The sequence below is a fragment of the Haliotis rubra genome, unplaced genomic scaffold (assembly GCF_003918875.1).
Source record: "Haliotis rubra isolate DU_JTF1 unplaced genomic scaffold, ASM391887v1 Scf1561, whole genome shotgun sequence".
In the NCBI taxonomy this organism is placed as follows: Eukaryota; Metazoa; Mollusca; class Gastropoda; order Lepetellida; family Haliotidae; genus Haliotis; species Haliotis rubra.
In genome coordinates this window covers 1-22,391 of record NW_025765516.1, presented here as the reverse complement: position 1 = coordinate 22,391, position 22,391 = coordinate 1, and the positions used below count along the sequence as shown (strand labels likewise).

Genomic DNA, 22,391 nt, shown 5'->3' with positions numbered 1-22,391 from the left:
ATTTCCTGTCCTTAATTCCGGTCAGACACATCTCTCCCTACATAACGGAAGCTGACCACTAGTGACTATACATTCATTGTAGGCTGTGCGCAATAACGCTGAAAATTATCAACGACCATTCCATGTACACATGATTACAGTCTGACCTTTAAATTACAATAAAACAATTTCTGGTCAACTTGAACTGGCTAACTTTGCGAGCACAGGAAGCCACACACAAGAAGCTAAACACATCAACCCTCCCAGGTCCGCACAAACTGTCACCTACTTGAACATATCTGTACACGCATAAGCATAAGTGATACAAATGACAGCATTAAATACTTAAAATGGTGGTAAGTTTTAATGACTGGATGGAGGTGCTTTTAACAAACATAACACCTTACACTATTTTATCCAATCACAGCTGTCACATGTCTCTTCAGTTACGGCTTAGCGAGCAAGCGTTTCTGCTGTTAGTAGTAGTACTCACAGTAGTGCATATACAGCGTCCCATTCACGCATATCATATACGGTGGCGCATGAATTTTAACAGCTACAATCGTTTATTGTCGACAGATATCGAAACATTAAGAGTTGTTCCTTGTGTGACAGCGTATTTTAATCTGGTTAGTGATTTGATTTAACAAAATGCGCTCTGATCTAACTTTTGACCTAATAAATAGCAGCTAAATTCCCCCTCATAGTGTGATATTAATTCTACGTTGAACACGTTTGCTTAGTCTGTCCCTCTGTACCTGAACCACATTATTTTATCTGCTGCTATGCCCTCTCTGCAGTGCTAAAGCCCTAAATAAAACAAGTCTAGATTTCCTCACGTTGTGAATCTCTGGTCTCCTTAGGGCTCCATTTCAATTTAAATGGGCTTGTTTGTTACTATCAAAATTATATATATTCAGAGACTAAGCATTAGTCTAACGTTTGCTGTGTGAACACTCGACAAACTCATAAAATAATAATCACAGACCACTAAGGTGAACCTGAAGGTGTCACTCACACACACACACACACACACACACACACACACACACACACACACACACACACACACACACACACACACACACACACACACACACACACACACACACACACACACACACACACACACACACACACACCTGGTCCGGACTCCCAAAGGAGGATGGGGCTCAACAATCGATTAGGTCACACAAAGGTCACACCTATGTTACGTTATAAAAAGAAAATGGCGGATATTCTGTTCAACCCCTCCCCTTACAACAGCTTGCTGTGTGTGACTTAACCAAAGAAAAAAAGTCGTTCATTGTTTTGTCATATATTGTTTCAAAAGAACCTGAAAAGCACCTCACTACTGTCGGTCTGTTTCAGCACGTTGTTTAGGGTCTACATCCGCACGTGTATGTTTGTTCTGGTTCTGTATCTGTCCCAGCAGTGGTTCTATATCAGCACCAGGGCGCCCTGTACAAAGTTATTTTATCGCTGAGGTGATACCTTTACCTTAACATATCTCTCATCAGCAGTAAAAGTGTAATCCGGTACTTAGTGTGACACATCCCATCCTCCAAAGCATCTTGTTGATATGGAACTAGCCACAGAATGTATCATGTTACTAAACACAAACAAGGTTTACCGCATGGTCTAATGGGAGGTGACAAGCACGGATGTTCAACATGGTCAAGATATGCTCTAAGGGTGATAAGGCCGGATGTATCTGTCAAATGTTTTGGCGTGTATATACCAATTTTCTTTCCGAAAACAATGAGATCAAGAACACTTTTGAAAACATTTTTGTGACCTCATTATTTCTGAATTTTCAACACCTATATTGGATTATTAGATTAGGGTACTTGTGACAGATGATAACTTTCTGAGTGTACATTCTTCCCTCTCTCAGCTCAGTAAGACAATATAATATATAAATTGTTTCTCACATTGATCCTACGAAAACATCGTTCATATACTAACATGCTTGTATCAACAACAGGCTGCCTGAGTGCTTCCTCTGTTTGATGTACCTCAGTAATGTATATACTGGAAATAGAGTGGTACCATTGATTTATAGCATTAGATTCTTGAATACCCACAAAGTTGAAGGAGAGAATTGAAAGGAACTGCTCCGGAAAAGAGTACCATCACAATTTCAGTCGAAGTCAAACTTGTTGCCCTGGAAACGCAAAAAAAATATTTTATTCAGAAATCCCAAACTACCAAAAGGCACCAGTTGACTATCTGACCTATCTATGTTCCAAGTTTTGGTGAAGAAATATTAAACGATTTTCATGTTCTGCTCCGGAAAAGTACGAACTTTCACAGACGGACGGTAGGAGAAAACGTTACCGGTGATAGCAATGTTTCGGTGTTCTCCATGTCATGCAATTAAAAGGATCAGCCTAACAAAGAATCCATGTAAATATATAAGATCAACGTAAGAGAATAACCAGTTTGGATTATTCGACAAAACTGATTTTACTAAGCTTTAAAGGCAAACGAAGGGTTAAACTCTTTAAAGAAGACATCTTCTTCACAGACAAGTTCAAATACCACACCGGTGTATCAGTGAACTCAGAACAAGTACAGAGATTCTGAGGTAAACGAACTCACAAAGCCCATACCGATTTAAAAGTTAATATGTTTACCTCACCAAAACCTTTCTTCCTTTTGTCACAACATCGAGGCATTTGTCGTGACCGTCTTCAATCATTGAACACACGTTGCTGCCTTTATAGTGCCCCCGAAAGCAAGTCGTTATTATGTATAATACATACGACTAACATGGGATACGAGTGCATAGACGAACTGTACATCGATAATTGTGAAGCATTAAGCTAAGACGTGCACTTAAGAGGGACGGTTTTACAGTTCACTTACTTATCACACTGTCTTAGTCTGATGGTGACATCGGAGTCGACAGGTGGTGTCCGTGTGAGACAAGAGACATGATGAAGCTGAAGACACTGATCTTTATTCTGCAGTCACTTACAGGTAGGGCAGTTCTTTCAACGTGAATCAAATAGATATATACGTGTGGACTTGAGTTGTACAAAATATTTGCTAAACACGTTGCTGAGGTCTCCGATAGCCTTTAAGTGGCACATGTCAAAATAGATGTCAGTTCTGGAAAGGAGGATTTCATCACTTGCGTACCTTCTCTTTGTGAATTCCTGTCGCCTGTGATGTCTTAAACCCTCCGCGTTGCTTTCCATCTTGTACGTGACACTTTATCTGTCTAATACAAATAAATATGTTGTATTATACTTGAATAGCGCGGGAACTTCATATTTCTGGTACCTGGGGATATTTAAACCCAGAAAGTTATACGCAAAGAATTCAGTTGGAAACAAACACGTAAAGGAAAATAAAGGAATGTTATAAATTCATAAATATAAAATACATGTACATTAGTTTGCAAATCAAAACACAGTACTGCAAAGTAAATAAAATAGGGGTTATATAATACTGTGAATTTGGCTCTTCTCTCGCTCTTACTCTCTCTCTCCCTCCCCTTTCTCTCTCTCTCTCTCTCTCTCTCTCTCTCTCTCTCTCTCTCTCTCTCTCTATATATATATATATATGTACATACACACACAGAGAGTAAATGTGCACATCGCTGCTCTCAACTGAATTTATGGAGTTCTTAAGGCGTTTGTTTCAAGTCAAAACATATATCTGACTCAGTCAAACGCCCATCGTACTAAATGCATACTCACGTAAAGAATGTTTGATATTCTGTATTTTCTCTTAGTTTCAGGAGAATACTTCTATTCATACTTCACCACATCTTACGTAGGTGCAGTGGATGTTTGCAAGAGAAACGGTCTTCAGCTGGTGAACTTGAAAACCAGTGAAATCAACGTTCGAGTCTCTGCGTATATGGGAGACAAGTGAGTATAAGATATCCTTTTCGTAAGGGGTCTGTTCGTCTCAAGCGCCACATTATAATCCAATTTTGGCTTCAACCAAAACAGCGTTTGAAATTAAGGACGGTCCTTAGGCCAGAAGCCAACTGAAAACCACTCTGACCCACAGCTTTTATTTTCTGCAGGTCCTTATGGCCGACAGCTTTTTCATCCCCATTAACTAAGAGTATTATTTTTCAGAAAATATCATTGAATAATTTCTAGTTGGAATTTCTAAATTAAACTCTTGAACTCAGTTTGTTTGTTGTCACATTTTTGTTTGATGGGAATTACCTATATTGTAGCTACAATATAGAGCCTACACATTTTGATCAGGACCCACAACATTTATGGTTCTGGGTCCTTGGCACCTGCAGCTTTTCAGGGTTACACACTGAACCAATTCGTTTTCCTTTTGAGTGAAAAGAAAGCTGTGTAGTGGATACTAACGAGGAAAACGGTCTTCATTTTATACTATTCCCCCCAAAAAAGTAGAGGAACCTGAACTTTCAATTTGGATACGAAGCGTTAACAAACTTTTCAAAGACAGGCATCTTATGAATACACCACCATTTCTCTTTATCACCACCCATAAACACAACGCATTGCATGCACGTGCACAACGCAGTAGCCCCATACACGTGCATGGGGTTTCATTCTTGGTTTTCAAGAAGGTAGACCATGAATTTTGACAATCATCTTGCATCACACAGTTGTTAGTGTTTGTTTCTACCCGGGTTTTTTTGGTTTGAAAATGAAAATTATACACATGCAAATTTCGCGTCATACACCAATCATCTTTCAAGAATGATTACTGTACAAACAACTACGGTCATAAGGAAGTGCGAGTGGTGAAGTACTCTCAAAACATTCATATTTTTACTTATCCTGACTCATGATCTTTTGCTTATCTCCCTTTCCCTTGCGAATTGTAGTGGAACACTAGAATCCCTTGAAGTTCCCGAAGCGGACGTAAAAATACACTCAACCACGAGTTCCCTTTTCCCGCGCAAACAGTCATGTGACCTGCCTTACTTGTCACTCTCTCCCTTTTTGCCCAAGCGGATGGTTGGGCGAGCACTGGAGTCCCGTATACGGCATTATATCCTTTTTATTTAGGTCCTATTCTTCAAAATACGCTGTATATGGATTTGGCAATAACTACTATGCATCATATGTAAACATTTTGTACAAATTCTTTATATTTGAGTTGGTTTTTCATCGTTATGTAACCTTGTTTACATTTCATGAAATCTTGCAGTGTTTGCAGGCACAGGTTATCCTTGGCTGATCCTCACCCCAAGTGCCCCTCGTGCATAAAACCATGTTCTTCTAGCTTGCGCTGTACTTATTGTGTTGATTTATCAAATCTTCAACTTAATCAATATTTGTCTTATATCCATAGACATGCCATGGATCGGGTGAGAAAGGCATCTCAAGTCACGGTTGATAAAACTGTAGATCAGCCATCAAACCGTATGTTGCTTGCTACTGCTGATGTTCATAATACTGGTGCTATGTTTAGTGCGTTACAGGGGCCGTCTGCTGGTAGGGGGCCAAGAAGAGATCGTCTACAACGCAGTTGACTCCGTCTCAGGCTAAGAAAAAAACGTCATCTTCTTCTACAACGCAGAAGAAAGCATCTGTTACCAGCACGTGCTAGTACATCAACGCAGCAGAAATCCTTCAACGAAGAGATATTCCCTCCACACGAAATAGACGTCTTTGATGACCCCCATTACTTCTACCTGAAGTATCTATGAGATCAGTGACTCAATCGACCTCTACAACTACAAGATCGTCCAGTACAACGGTCACAGCAGGACAGCTGTTTGACGAACTACCACCTACTTCTCAACGGAGTGAAGTTGAGGCACAGAACTCATCAGTGTTCGCGAATGCTTCGTCCACACCGCAGCAGCTTCAACCTATGCAGAACTTTGACCCGGGCAAATTTATGAAACACCAACCAGATGATGGCCATGATGGAACGTAGGTTCCAGGAAGAAGCGAAGGCTAGGAAAAGCCTCTCATCTACCGACACCGTGCGCAAACCTACGGACCTGTGCGAACCTACTGACCTGCGCGAACCTACTCCTCATAGAACTACGTCTCAAGACTACGTTGGCGAACACAGTCGGAAGACTCTGTCATCTTGGAGGATAAAAGAGATGAGATGCCTACTCACAGTTCTACATCTGCGAACCCTCAACGTTCAAGAACATTGAAGGATCCATCTCCTACACCTAGCCGCTCTAGGTCGAGATCTCATATCTCTCACAGACGTTCGCGAAAGTCATTCACGAAACAGAGGTTCGCGAAGAGAAGGCTCACAGCACAGAAGTTCACCCTACGACAGACGTTCGCGAAGGGATAGCTCACCCAATAGAGTTTCGCGAAGAGAGCACTCTCAAGATAGACGTTCGCATAGGGAATCTTCAGACAGAAGTTGGCGAAAGGATGATGAAGGTTCGAGAAGGGATACATGTTCGCAGATGGATGAGTCGTTGAGACCTAGCACTAATATTCAGGAGACTTTGGATCAGCAAGCAGACTTAGTCTTCCCAGACTCAGAGGTTACAGCGTGGATTGCCAACGGGTTGAACTTGGAGTCACCTTCTAAGGATAAAGATGAAGTCTACAATTATATGATGCGTAACGACGACTTCGACTCCGTCACAATCCCTCCGATTGAACCTATATTCAAGATATCTAACCTACGCACAGCTTTCGCGAAAGCATCCAAGTACCAGAGTCAGCACTTACCATCATTAGTGTGAAGAGATTCCCCTTACATCATATTGATCCATTTACAAAGGCGCCTGAATGGGATGAAACATCAAGTTAGTCAATGACTCCCGAAAAAAGATGTATAAAGTGGAAGACAAAAAAGCTATCTCAACTTGATATTGCTACAAGGAGATCCTTCTTTGGGTTGGCCAGGTCCAGAGCCATCAATGAAGCATTGATAAATAAATTCCAGAATTCAAGTCCGGAAGAGGATAAAATGATTTACTCAGCCCTCATTACACAAAAGAAGGACCGATACTTTTTATCGGACCATCTGACATCTATATCTGCAGGTCTCACTTTACTACGCAGACAAGGGCTAATTGCATCCTGTTCATGGAATGATAGATTCACCCAACCGCTACTGAGAGCTCCATGGGAGGCGCACACTATCTTTGGAGGAAAAAAATAGAGGATGCAGCTAAGGAAGCTACGCACGACTCTAGAGAAGTTATGATGATAAAATCCATAGATACTCTGGCCAACATCATCCGTCATACTTCTCAAAAGTATAACATCAAGTCCAAATATTCCGGCATACAGAAGGCAAAGGACAAGAAGTACTCTAGCTTCAGAGGCGGCAAAGGATCTTTTCGTCACTCATTCGGAAATTACAGAGGAAACTCAGGGAGAGGCCGTGCTCCTAGAGGATCCAGAGGAGCTAGACGTTGATATCAAGGTTTGGAACTACTGGAGTCTTCCACCCCCAGCCGTTCCTGTAAAACTGACGACAGTGGGTGGACGTTTACAAAGGTACTGGAAGAATTGGGGAATACTAGAGGACGACTATGTCTCCCAAGTACTAAGAGAAGGATTCAGAGTACAACTAAAGGCCACTCCTCCGCTAACCCTCAGGCCGATGGTCTTCAACTATGCAGAGGAACAGGCAGACAAACTACAAGAAGCCATCGACTCACTACTGATGAAAGAGGTGGTAGAGATAATAGATCAGCATCATCTCACTCCAGGCTTCTATTCCCCAATTTTTCTAGTACCCAAGAAGAACTCCATGGAGAAGTTCAGACTGATTTACAACATGCGCAAGTTCAACAAAGACTACCTACTGAAACCAGAGAGGTTCAGAATGATCCACCGACCTCAATTCAAACTACTCGTCCGTCCAGCAGATTACATGGCCAGCATAGACCAACAGGATGCGTATCTTCTCATCCCTATACATCCAGAATCAAGAAAGTATCTACGATTCCTATTCAGAAGGCAGCACTTCCAATGGAACGTCCTACCGTTTGGAATATCTTCGGCTCCGTGGCTATTCACTCGAGTAACCAAGCCTACAGTCGCATATCTACATCATCGAGGTCTACGCAATGCCTTCTACTTGGACAACGGAATTCAGGTTCACCAAGATGCCAGTCAACTCAAACTATAACTGAACTTATCAAGTTGCTCACTCAACTAGGATGGTTGGTGAACCTTATGAAGTCAGAGTTGGAACCAAAACAAGATCTACAATTTCTGGGGATAAGGTTTATCACAACACAGAATCGTATTGTCGTCCCAGAAGATCGTTGGGTCAAGATGCAAGCCATGATTCCCCAGCAGTCGTCTCTCCGTTAACACTACGATCATGGCAAGTTCTACTCGGTCTACTAACCTTGGCGCAGGACTTGACTCGCACAGGACTGTTACAACTAAGACCGCTGCAACGGTTCCTGATAAAACATCTAGACAGCGTCGACCCAATCTTGCTGCCAGACAACCTCAAGACGTATCTACTGTGGTGGACGCACAGGTCGAACGTTTGAGGAGGGACCTATTTACAAGAGCCGGCCTTTGACACACATCTCTACGCAGACTCCTCGATGCAGGGATGGGGTGCGCATCTCAACAATCAAGTTGCGTCAGGAAGGTGGTCCAAAATAGAACAGCATCTTCATATCAATCTGCTGGAGATGAAAGCCGTGATCGACGCCTTACAACTATGGTCGAGCTCGCTGAACAATAGAATGCTGATGATCCACACGGACAACTCTACAGTGGCATTCTCCATAAATCGGCAAGGATCCACAAGGTCTCCAAGCCTGCTACAGCTCACATTCCAGTTGTTCCAGATCACACAGGAAGCAAACATCTGGATAAAGGCGTGTCACATGCCAAGAACGTACTTGCACACGCTCTCTCCCGACCACTGCACCCGTCACCTGTGGAATGGATGCTCCATACAGAAGCATTCTGGCTCATCATAAGGGAAATAGGATCCCCTTGCATAGACCTGTTTTCCACGAGGTTCAACAAACAACTACAGACGTTTGTCTCGCCAGTTCCAGATACTCAAGCCTGGGCAACAGATGCACTGAGCATGTCATGGGAAGGACTAAACGCCTACGTGTTTCCACCCCCAATATTACTTCCAGAAGTACTGTTCAAGATCAAACAGACTCAGGGCCTACAACTAACTTTGGTCGCGCCCTACTGGCCAGCGAGAGTATGGTTCCCAGACCTAATAGAAGATCTCGGAAGTCCAGTAATCAAGTTACCAGATTGGCCGAACCTACTCATACATCTGCACACCAAGCAAGTCCACGGGAACCCGACAGTATTCCAGCTACATGTGTGGACCGTATCAAAACAGGCTTGAAGAAAAGAGGATACTCCGCCAGGGCAGCCAAGGCAGTAACCCTCTCGTTATGCAGATCTACTCGTAACCTGTATGATGACAAATGGCTGAAGTTTGAGACTTTTGCAAGGCGGAAAGGCTTCACTGCGATGATAGCTGCTCATCCTCAAGTGGGGGGAATATCTGTGTCATCTTAGACAGACCAGACATTTGAAAGGTTTGACATTATCTACATACCTCGCCGCCATCAGTACAGTGATTACCATGAAAACAGGCATCAAGTTGACGAAAGTACCAGAATTACTTGCTCTGCTGAGATCTTTTAAACTGGAGGACCAGCAAAAGAAATTCAGAGCTCCAGCCTGGGATCTGAATGTAATTCTACGTCATCTTACGAGTGATGTCTACGAACCACTAGACCAGACTACTCTCGAGCTGCTGACACAGAAGACTCTGTTCCTGCTTGCGCTAGCCACGGCAGCTCGAATATCAGAGATACATGCGCTGGACTTTGGTCGAACCATATTCGACAGGGGGCAACATGCTGCAGTTCATGTAGGACTTAGATGGGACTTCATTGCCAAGAACCAACTACCTGGTTAGCCAGATAGACAGATCCACGTACCAGCGCTATCTACAATCCTCGGTCCACAGGATATAGAGGACTTATCCTTGTGTCAGGTCAAAGCCCTGAAGATATATCTTCAAAAGACTGAGACAAGGAGACAAAAATTCAAGCGCCTGTTCATCCCATTATCAACAGAGACATCAGCAGAGGTCTCAAGAACGACCATATGGTTCTGGATGAGAGCCGTCATATTGAGAGCCTATATTGAGAGTACAGGACGTATCTAAGGACAGCTGATGAATCCACGAAGTGGCTTGACCCTACACCAATCCGTCGGATTCTATAAGCAAAAGATCATGAGTCAGGATATATAAAAATATGTAATTTGTTAAGTAAAATTGATATTTTTATATACTATCCCAAAAAAGAAATGCATCATGAAAATAGCAATTTCATGTAGCAATGAATTAAAACGTGATTCATTTTACAAAAGGTTTTGCTCTGTTTATGAGTCCTTGGTGTTTATGTTTTGAAACTTCACAACAAAACGCACCATCCGTAAAATACCCGTATTTAACAGCATGATTTTCAATTTCGGCGTGTAGTGTCACAGAATACACAATTCACATGCAATGCACGTGAAAGTTGGGGATCAGATAGTCTCAATGATGGGTATAAAAGATTGATCGCTGTCTGTCGATTATTCACTGTATTTGGAATATTGTTGACGAACGCAAAATGCCACGTCTAAGTGAAGCCAACCGTCATATCGCCATTGGTTTGCTTGAAGCTGGCCAGTCTCAACGTGCAGTTGCCCGACGCATGAATGTTCACCAAAGCACCATTTCACGGCTCTGGGAGAGATATCGCCGGCAGAATGCGGTAGCAGATGCCCCTCGTAGTGGGCGACCTCGAGCGACTCGGGCGCAGGATCGGTACATCCGGGTACATCACCTGCGTCATCGAAAAGCTACGGCGACCAGTACCGCTCGACAAATACCTGGATTGAGGAGGCTTTCTGCACAGACCGTCAGGAACAGGTTGAGAGAGGCTGGTTTACGTGCCAGAAGACCTTATTTAGCCCTGTGCTTCGACAACAACATCGTCGACATCGAGTTCAATGGTGCACCAACGTTCAGGCCTGGAACCTACCGAATTGGCGTAGAATCTGGTTCAGTGATGAATCACGATTTCTATTAGAACGACGCGATGGAAGAATGCGGGTGTACAGACGTCGACGTGAACGTTTCGCCGACGCTTGCGTTCCCCAGGTGGACAGATTCGTCCGGGACAGTGTTATGATGTGGGGAGCGATCACCTGCCGTAGGAGAAGTGATTTGGTGATGATCCAGGGCAACCTGACAGCTCAACGGTACTGTGACGAAATCCTACGCCCACACCTCCTTCCAATCATTGATCGCCAGAGGGAGTTGTTTCAACAGGACAATGCCAGGCCCCACACAGCACGTCACACTAGAGACCTCCAGAACCACAACATCAATGTGCTCCCCTGGCCCTCAAGATCACTGGACTAAAACCCGATCGAACATCTGTGGGATGCCCTGGACAGACGGCTGCGACGCCGTAACCCTCAGCCCAAGACACTTCAGCAACTCGCACAGGCACTCCAGGCAGAGTGGGCTGCGATTGGGCAACACGAGATTCTGAGACTTATTCGTTCGATGTGACACTCAAACTGACTTTTCTCGAGTTGGTGCATTCCCAGTGTGCAATTTCGCTATATTTCATTGACTCATAAAGCCTACAAGATGTTTCAAAATAAACATAAAAATACAGTTGAAATTCCTATATGCGTTTCTTTTTGGGGAGAGTATACTTATCCTGACCCATGACGAGAAGCCCTCCCAACCTCCCCGTTGAAGACACTTTGGATTTCACAGCAGATCCAAGTGCATGGGCAGAAATTCAGGAGAGAGTGACAGGTAAGGCAGGTCACATGACTGTTTGCGCGGGAAAAGGGCAAAAAGGAGGCAACTCGTGGGTGAGTGTATTTTTACGTCCGCTTCGGGAACTTCAAGGGATTCAAGTGTTCCACTACCATTCGCAAAGGAAAAGGAGATAAGCAAAAAGATTATGAGTCAGGATAGGTATAAAAATATCAATTTTACTGAAGAATTACATTACTATCATATCAACATTGAATGACTCCGACATATCTCCCATTGTTTTCACTCGTAAATTAAAATGAATTCCCTTACATTTTTTTAAGAGTAAATGTGCGGGAACACAAGTGAAACCCACGTGCTACTCTTGCATCGGTTTGCTTTGCCAACGTTCGCTGGTCGTCCAAGATTGGCTATTATTTACTGTCTGTGTTCAAGTCTGTGTGAAGATCTGCCATAATACGCCGCGTTAGGTGAACCACGGGCGAGTCTTAACGCCCAGTTAAAATTGAAGGTGCAAGGGTTTTGTAGTCAGTTTTATGTTTACTTGCTAAAACGAATCGGCTTCATATTTTACTTGAACCGCGAAAATTGCGTTTTGAAGTTCATATTATTAAGTACAAATTCCCCCAACAGTGTGCAAATAACCTTCACATGAGTGTTTCTGATACCGGAAAGTAGATAGTTCAAACACTCAACCGTTGTTGCAAGGAGGACACCTGTCTCAACCTCGATAATGCAGGGAAATAAATGGCTGCATCAACTAGGGTTCCCGTGCCGGCTCTACACGCAGCCGATTGGGCGACGCTGCCAAGTCAAAGACCACCAAAAACTTTCCGGAGAATGTGTAGACCCCCAACACTGCAGCCTTATGCATTACCCAGAATGTCGGAAGGACTGTTTACCTTTCAGTAAAGGCGGATAGTCTCCCATTAGCAGTAAACAGGTACCAAACCTAAGGCACCAAGAACAATGGGGATTTGGACAACTTACTAATAGTACTAGGAAGACAACCGAGACACTTCGTAAGCCAAGTATGCATATGTGCTGTTTTTCCTTAATCTTGTCAACCATATTTGTGTCAGATTCATTGAAATAAAATACTTTCAGTAGTTTTATCAGACGGCACATGTCAGATTTGTTGGCTTAGATTCTTCTGAGGCTGTATACGGGCCTATTTTAAAGAATATGTTATCATTATTAAATAATATTTTGTCATAAATATACACGTTTCATTGGGAACAGAAAAGGGTGGTTCATTAATTATGTTATAGAATTTTGTGGCAAGTTTATGTCAGATGATATTTTCATGCATCATTCAGTTAACTAAATGATTTTGAACAAGGTCATGCCAAGACCTAGTGGTAATCCGAGAACTAACGCCTTCTGTCGAAGTATAGCTTCTGAGTCATTAGCATCAGTGACAAAGAATTCCAGCGCTGTCGCAAGCACAATTATTCGATTTTGGAAACGACTCCGGCAGTGTTGCGCACTTAGAGATCGTTCAAGTCCAGAGAGTCTCGCAACAGCCCAGCATCACCACATCTGAACCCTTCATCTTCGAAACTCACAGCAATGTACAGTGCGAACTTCCGTACCTGCACATACACTGTACGTTAACGTTAACCAACTGTCCAAATAAGGGCAGGGAGACCATATATTGATCTTATTTTACCCTATCTCAATCAATTTCAATGGCTGCAGTGATGCAGTAATCTCTTATGGAAGACATTGTTCAAATCCAGAGTTGAATTAACTTCCATTTTCGTCAATACATTATTTTACTTCGCATTTACAAATGCATTCATACTTCGCGTATCGCATCAACAGCCTTCTTGAAGTCTCAGAATGAGTCTCTTTTTTATCTTTTTAGAAGATTCTGATATTAAAAACCTTAGATCTTGTTGATTTATATAATTTTCAACGTTACTGATGTGCTTTCAATCAAACAAACTTCATAACAGAACCGTGGACTGCTGGAGCGGACGTGAATCTGATAAGTGAGAGTATGTCCAGACGGATCATTTCCCTATAGACCAAGGACCTTACTAAACACTTCACTAAAATGCCGGAAGAGTCTGCTTGAAGCATCACAATAAATGGTAGAACCTGGTCCACTGGTTAAGGTGTCGCTATAACTCTAGTCATAACATTTTGCAGATCCGTCAGTGTGTGGAGCGGGCTTCACTATAACCCTAGTCTGAGCAAGTTCCAGTGGGGAGACGGGCAGATACTTCACTCTGCGGATGGTCTGTCATGGCAGGGTGGACAGCCGGATCTTTCTCAAGGGATGGAATGTGCCTACATGAAGCACATCTCTGGATCCTTCATCTACAAGATGACGTCCTGCAAGACACAAATTGCTGCACTGTGTGACGGTGAACTTGTCACTGAAGGTAGGTCATGTCAGACGAGTGTCGCTGCACTGTGTGTCGGTGAAGGTAGGTCATGTCAGACGAGTGTCGCTGCACTGTGTCAGTGAACCTGTCGGTGAAGGTAGGTCATGTCAGACGAGTGTAGCTGCACTGTGTGACGGTGAAGGTAGGTCATGTCGGATCAGCGTCGCTGCACTGTGTGTCGGTGAACCTGTCGGTGAAGGTAGTTCATGTTGGACGAGTGTCACTGCACTGTGTGTCGGTGAACCTGTCAGTGAAGGTAGTTCATGTCGGACGAGTGTCGCTGCACTGTGTGTCGGTGAAGGTGAAGGTCATGTCGGACGAGCGTCCTGCTGCACTGTCAGACGAGTGTGTCGGTGAACCTGTCGTCGGTGAAGGTAGTTCATGTCGGACAAGTGTCGCTGCACTGTGTGTCGGTGAACCTGTCAGTGAAGGTAGTTCATGTTGGACGAGTGTCACTGCACTGTGTGTCGGGTGAACCTGTCAGTGAAGGTAGTTCATGTCGGACGAGTTTCGCTGCACTGTGTGTCGGTGAAGGTAGGTCATGTCGGACGAGCGTCGCTGCACTGTGTGTCGGTGAACCTGTCGGTGAAGGTAGTTCATGTCGGACAAGTGTCGATGCACTGTGTGTCGGTGAACCTGTCGGTGAAGGTAGGTCATGTCGGACGAGTGTCGCTGCACTGTGTGTCGGTGAACCCGTCAGTGAAGGAAGTTCATGTCGGACGAGCGTCGCTGCACTGTGTGTCGGTGAACCTGTCAGTGAAGGTAGGTCATGTCGGACGAGTGTCGCTGCACTGTGTGTCGGTGAAGGTAGGTCTGTCGGACGAGTGTCGCTGCACTGTAGGTCGGTGAACCAGACGAGACGTGTCGCTGCACTGTGTGTCGGTGAACCTGTCAGTGAAGGTAGTTCATGTCGGACGAGTGTCGCTGCACTGTGTGTCGGTGAACCTGTCAGTGAAGGTAGTTCATGTCAGACGAGTGTCGCTGCACTGTGTGTCGGTGAACCTGTCAGTGAAGGTAGTTCATGTTGGACGAGTGTCACTGCACTGTGTGTCGGTGAACCTGTCAGTGAAGGTAGTTAGTGAAGCGCAGGTCATGTTTCTGGACGAGCGCGCTTACACCAGTGTACGTGAAGGCAAGGCCTGCATCGTCGGACGAGCGTCGCTGCACTTGTGTCGCGGTCGGAAGTGTCGCTGCACTGTCGTCAGTGAAGGCAGGTCATGTCGGACGAGCGTCGCTGCACTGTGTGACGGTGAAGGCAGGTCATGTCGGACGAGCGTCGCTGCACTGTGTGTCAACCTGTCGGTGAAGGTAGTTCATGTCGGACAAGTGTCGATGCACTGTGTGTCGGTGAACCTGTCGGTGAAGATAGGTCATGTCAGACGAATGTTGCTGCACTGTGTGTCGGTGAAGGTAGGTCATGTCGGACGAGTGACGCTACACTGTTTTGTAGGTGAACCTGTCGATGAAGGTGGTCAGGTCATGTCTGACGAGTGACGCTGCACTGTGTGTCGGTGAACCTGTCGATGAAGGTAGGTCATGTCTGACGACGAGTGACGCTGCACTGTGTGTCGGTGAACCTGTCGATGAAAGTAGGTCATGTCGGACGAGTGTCACTGCACTGTGTGTCGGTGAAAGTAGGTCATGTCGGACGAGTGACGCTACACTGTTTGTCGGTGAACCTGTCGGTGAAGGTTGGTCATGTCGGACGAGTGACGCTGCCCTGTCTGTCGATGAACCTGTCAGTGAAGGTTGGTCATATCGGACGAGTGACGCATTGTGTCTCGGTGAAGGTAGGTCACGTCGGACGAGAGTCGCTGCACTGTGTGTCGGTGAACCTGTCAGTGAAGGTTGGTCATGTCGGACGATTGACGCTTCACTGTTTGTCGGTGAACCTGTCAGTGGAAGTTGGTCATATCGGACAAGTGACGCATTGTGTCTCGGTGAAGGTAGGTCACGTCGGACGAGTGACGCTGCACTGTGTCGGTGAAGGAAGGTCATGTCAGACGAGTGTCGCTGCACTGTGTGTCGGTGAACCTGTCAGTGAAGGTAGTTCATGTCGGACGAAGTGACGCTCCAGTTGTGGGTGAACTTGTGTTTTGACGAGTTACACTGTCATTGACAGGTATTACGTTCTTTGTGCTCATTGACGACAGACACGCTGGATGCTGTGACGACTGACGAGTGCCAGAATGATGAACTCGTCATGTGGTGATCTTGTGACGTCTGACGATTGCCAGAATGATGAACTCGTCATGTGGTGATCTTGTGACGTCTGACGATAGCCAATATGATGAACTCGCCATGTGGTGAGATTGTGACGACTGACGAGTGCCAGAATGATGAACTCGTCATGTGGCGATCTTGTGTTTTTGACGATTGCCAGAATCATGGACTCGTCCTCTGGTGAGATTGTGACGACTGACGATTGCCAGAATGATGAACTCGTCATGTGGTGATCTTGTGACGTCTGACGATTGCCAGAATGATAGACTCGTCATGTGGTGATCTTGTGACGTCTGACGATTGCCATGATGATGAACTCGTCATGTGGTGATCTTGTGGCGACGGACAAGTGTCAGAATGATGAACTCGTCATGTGGTGATCTTGTGACGTCTGACGATTGCCAGAATGATGAACTCGTCATGTGATGATCTTGTGACGTCTGACGATTGCAAATGATGATGAACTCGTCATGCGGTGATCTTGTGGCGACGGACAAGTGTCAGAATGATGAGAGCTCGCCATGTGGTGAAATTGTGACGAGTGCCAGAATGATGCACTCCTCATGTGGTGACTTTGTGGCGACGGACAAGTGCCAGAATCATGAGATCAAAATCATTTGGCACCAGAATCAGTTGTTGTGTTGATTAATGTGTGACACATCGATGGTTCACAGTTGTTGTGACCTCGTTGAACTGATTGACGAATGACACAAGACACTAAGTCCAAGATCATCAAAAATGGTTTAAGAAATGTTACAAATTATGTTTGCATCTTTCCAAATTATTGTCGTTGTACAGCATCAGTAATTATTCTTGGACATGAGAAGAGCTTTTCCAGACAGTAATCTTTCAGAAAAACATTCTATTCTAGTTTTAACTAAATTTGTTAGATTGAATCTACCAAGTTCACCATACAAACATGACATTTGGAGTACTTTTTCTGAGTGAGGTTAAAGACTTCAAAAAGCGAAGGTGAACATTGTCAATGCCAGATAAATTTTCGGTGCCCCAAATGTCGCAACAGTACAAAAGTATTGGTACGACAATACTGTCAAAAAGGCGCAGTTGCCAACCGAACGATTAAATTTCCACCCTTTACCCACAACACTGCAAGATCTTGGTTGCCTGGTTTATTTGTTTTTGTATTGGCTGACGAGGGACACAGTGAAACATATGTTTGAAATGAGAATGGTTTTAACGCGGACATATTTGTTTCTGCACAGACCTGCCCAGAGCTTGGCCATCTTTCCTGAGGTACACAAAACGGAATTCCACCGAGTCAAACCAAGGTATGTTTTTTTTAGACACTATAAATACACGCACATTCTGCTTTGGTCATTTACCACCATTTCTGTTGAAGGATTGTGTGATTTGCTTTATTGTTCCTTCACGATAGCAGGTTGAAGGACTGAGTAACGTATTTTACGTTCAGCACGAATCTGTTGCTGTTACACCTACAAACGACATCTGTTCAGTCGTGATTGGAACCAATGGTCTTTGGTTACTGTAACTGAGGGCATTCTGCGCACCACAAATACATATTACGCAAATGCTCTCTCACGTTAAATGCCGTTGGAATAATAGTTTATTTCTTATATCACGAGTAAGCTCCACAATATTGTGGGAAGCAGTTTGAAAGTTAATTCAAATACAGTTCGAGATATGGATAGTTTGACTATTGCACATCAATGTGAGATTTCCTTTGATGTAGGCATGAAACTTTTCCAGTGGCATTCTAGAAGTGTGTGAGTACCTCGTCACCGAATGAGATGTCTGGTAAGACAATCTTTCCTTTAGATTTCACGACGTCGACTCTGGTGAGTGAGGGAGTGAGTTTAGTTTTACGCCGTACTCAGCAATTTACCAGCTATATGGCGGCGGTCTGTAAATAATCGAGTAGTCTGGGCCAGACAATCCAGTGATCAACAGCATGAGCATCGATCTGCGCAATTGGGAACCGATGACATGTGTCAAACCATGTCAGCCAGCCATCCCACCCGATCCCGTTAGTCGCCTCTTACACGTCGACTCTAAATAAAAACAACAACTAAAATGACAAACAAATATAACCCCACACAAAACAACAACAACGACAAAACTCTAGTCTGTAGCAACTCTAATACTAAAGTTAAAGGTCACATGCAGCCAAAAACCATACAAAATTAAAAACACAATTATCACTAATTCATGACATATAATATACATTTCTGATTATGAAAAGACAAATAAACAAAAATTATAAAACATTATTAAACACAATCGCAAATCAAAAGTGCAATATTTTTGTAGTTGGGTTTACTTCCCCTCGAAACGAATACCAGACTGGATACCGAACACAGTCAAAGCGGGTGGGCGTGCATTTAAGTGTAACGAAGCCTTTCATTGGCTGGTTCATTTGCCGATATACCCAGGGCTCTTTGTGTGTGTTGTATAGAGATGTTGGATTTTGTAAATACATGGTCATTTTGTGTATAGCATTTTGCAATCAACAGACATCATAACATGTCATGTGTACAAGTATCACACCTGCCCGTCTGTGTAATTACATAATGTGACGATGAAAAACCCCGCAAAATCGGAGTTCAAAACGATTCAGTAAACTCATCCCAGCTTGGGTGAAAGTGGTTTCAACAGCTGTGCTGTGCTGCACTGCGCTCATGGAAGCGGGATGTCTCGGAGTAGGCTTTGATGTGAGCTATATTTCTAATGTTGTCTTGATATTTCACAGTCGCGAGCTTTTTTATATGTTATGACAGGAGAATACCGATTTAACTGTTTATATAATTTTATTTGACTATTTCACCACACGTTCTTCTTACCGAGTCACTTTTCAGTTCGATACTTAACATCAACCTCATTATTTAGCATTGTCAGAATTTTCTAACTGTTATATAGATATGACTCTGTCACAGATCAAAACTCACAAAATTGACACTTATGTGTCTGCCTTCCTGTCTGTTAATTACAATATGCAATACACAACTTGATCACTGACCACATGTAATTTGAACTTAACACATATCGGGCTATACACCATAAACAAAACGCATTGATACACCATAAAACAAAACGCACAATGTGTGTGTGTGTGTGTGTGTGTGTGTGTGTGTGTGTTATTAATGGAAAATGCTCAATTTAGCCGAGGACGGAGGAAGTCATGCATTCAAATGCATTCAAATTCATGCAATTAAATGAGTGAGCATTAGAGCATTCAGTGTAAATACTTACGTTTTCTTTGATGTATTGACCCCCGTCTTAGGAATCATGCATATTTAGTTTCAATAGCAAGTTATTTTGAACACAGAATTTTAAAATCTGTCATAAACCTAGTATTGTGAAAAAAGATTGCGACAGCTGTGTTGAAGCGAAAATTCGACCGAACACGTTAAGCTCCTTCATAACAATGCAGTTAATGGATGCGTTCACATGCAAAAGCCCGCGTCTCGGCTCACCTTTGGCCACAACACCCAGCGTCAGAAAGTTGTGATTGTCAGGGCATTGCCTATCCCACGGTCGAGATCAACAAAAATACCAATCATTTGGACAGCCATTGGGCAGCAGTTCTCTAGAACCAGTGGTTCAAAAAGATAATCCACATGACGACATCAGATTGGTCAGAAAAATCCCGGATGTTTTTCAGTTGAAAACAAATTTCCGGTTTATTTAGGGTGTAAATACCAGCAAGTCGCACTACACCCCGATTGTCGTGTTTCTACAACCGGATTTGGAAAATGGTACTTCTTTGCTATCAAGATCTGTTGAAACTTTTTGAAGCATTAACACGCAGACCGGGTATTTCACCTTCAAACAAAGATCAAACTAAAGAAGTTACATTAAAACAATGAATAGTTTCACCTTTAGGATTTTCATGGGCTTCCAGTAACTACAGCATTCTTGTGACATTACATATACCACTACTATCAAAGCATTGTTGCATACCATTTTAATAATTGTCAATATACGTTGGTTTCCTCTCTCAGGCGGTGTCTCTTGCTTTGGAGTACTTAGACACCAATGATGAGTTAATCTGTATGTGGCATTAATGTACTTTATCTTCAAACATTTGCGTCCCTCGTGTGGGTCAAAGTAATCATGACGAAGGGATCGGATTTTACAGAGAGAACACGTGTTAGGTCAATGAAATAACGGAGGAATGTCCCATTTAGCAACAAGTTGGTTTTCTAGTTGAGAGGAGTAATTGGTAGATGCAGAGTGTACGTTGAAGTCGTGAATATTATTACAAACAGAAATGTGTACAGTGAGAAGCGATGTGGGAACGTGATAGACACATGTCTTGTCTGGGAATTATAATTTGTCAGGATGCGTAATATAATAGTGCAGGTCATACCGTAGGCCAGTTTCAGGTACATGTTCCCTCACAATGTAGACCCTCTCACTAATTCGTAGAGCAAAATTGTGAAAGTTGTTTGTGATAGCAATTGTAGAGACTACTTTGGAAAATTAAAGACATTCTCATATGAGGTCTTCTGTTGAAGCACCAAATTGTGAACCTTTCAGATTTCTTGGTAGACATCAGAGCCCATTGGAGTTGTTTAAAAAGGGTCGTAGCTACCGTTATAGAAAAAGCACGGGCTTACGGCTGTTGCTGGCTTGGCCTACGGTATGACCTACACTATTATATTACGCCTCCTGACAATTATAATTCCCAGACAAGACATGTGTCTATCACGTTCCCATCAACTCCACTCCCTACTGTACATTTCTGTTTGTAGTGTTCACGACTTCAACGTACCTCTGCATCCAATTGCTCCTCTCAACTAGAAAACAACTTGTTGCTAAATGGGACATTTCTCCGTTATTCATTGGCCCCTAACACATCTGTAAAATCGATCCTTCGTCATGATTACTTTATTTTAGGACGCAAATGTTGAATAAAAGTACATTAATGCCACATGCGATTAACTCATCATTGGTGTCTAAGTACTCCAAAGCAAGAACGTCAAGGAAACCAGCGATATATTGACAATTATTAAATGTTGTCCAACAATGGCACGATAGTAGTGGTATAATAATAATGTCACAAGAATGCTGTAGTTACTGGAAGCCCATGAAAATCCTAAAAGGTGAAACTATTCGTTGTTTTTAATGTAACTTTCAGTTTGATCTTTGTTTGAAGTGAAATACCCGATGCTGCGTGTTAATGCTTCAGAAGTTTCAACAGATCTTGATAGCAAAGAAGTACCATTTTCCAAAATCCGGTTGTAGAAACACGACAATCAGGGTGTAGTGCGACTTTAGGTATTTGCCCTAAATAAACCGGAAATTTGTTTTCAACACCCAGGATTTTTGTAATCTGATGTCGTCATGTGGTTAGTCTTTTAATACACTGGTTCTAGAACTGCTGCTCCTTGGCTGTCAAATGACCCGGTATTTTCTGTTGATCTCGACGCCATTGGGATAGGCAATGCCCTGACAATCACAGCTCTCTGACGCTGGTGTTGTATTGGAGCATAAGCTTTTGCATGTGAACATCCATTAGCTGCTGTTATGGAGGAGCTTAATTCCTTCCAACGCAACTGTCGCAATCTTTTCACAATGCCCTAGGTTTATGACGAATTTTAAAATTCGTGTTCAAAATAACGCTATTGAAATAAATATGCATGATTCTAGGGCAGGGTGAATTTTGAATTTGAATGCATTTGAATGCATGACTTCCTCTCAAATCATAAATAGAAGATGGTATTTTACACACACACACACACACACACACACACACACACAAATTGTGCGTTTTGTTTATGGTGTGTGCGTTTGTTGATGGTGTATAGCCTGATAGGTGTTAAGTTCAAATTACATGTGGTCAGTGATCAAGTTATTGTATTGCATATTGAGAGTAACAGACAGGAAGGCAGACACATAAGTGTCAATAAAATTGAGTTTTGTGTAGACAGAGGCATATCTATAACGAGTTAGAAATTCTGACAATGCTAAATAATGAGGTTGATATTATCGAAGACAAAAGTGACTCGGCGAAGGCGTGTAGTGAAATAGTCAAATATAAATTATAAACAGTTAAATCGGTATTCTCCT

At 43.2% G+C, this 22,391-nt stretch overlaps 1 protein-coding gene across 1 annotated transcript; it reads left to right on the top strand.

The window, feature by feature from the left end:
* Positions 1 to 2,844: 2,844 nt before the first annotated feature.
* Positions 2,845 to 17,629, top strand: LOC124270972 (the record flags this gene model as incomplete). The annotated part of the gene is made up of 4 exons (XM_046706042.1): positions 2,845 to 2,964; positions 3,725 to 3,863; positions 13,879 to 14,114; positions 17,564 to 17,629. Coding segments are annotated over exons 1-4 (487 nt in total), but the record flags the coding sequence as incomplete, so codon positions are not given.
* Positions 17,630 to 22,391: the final 4,762 nt, after the last annotated feature.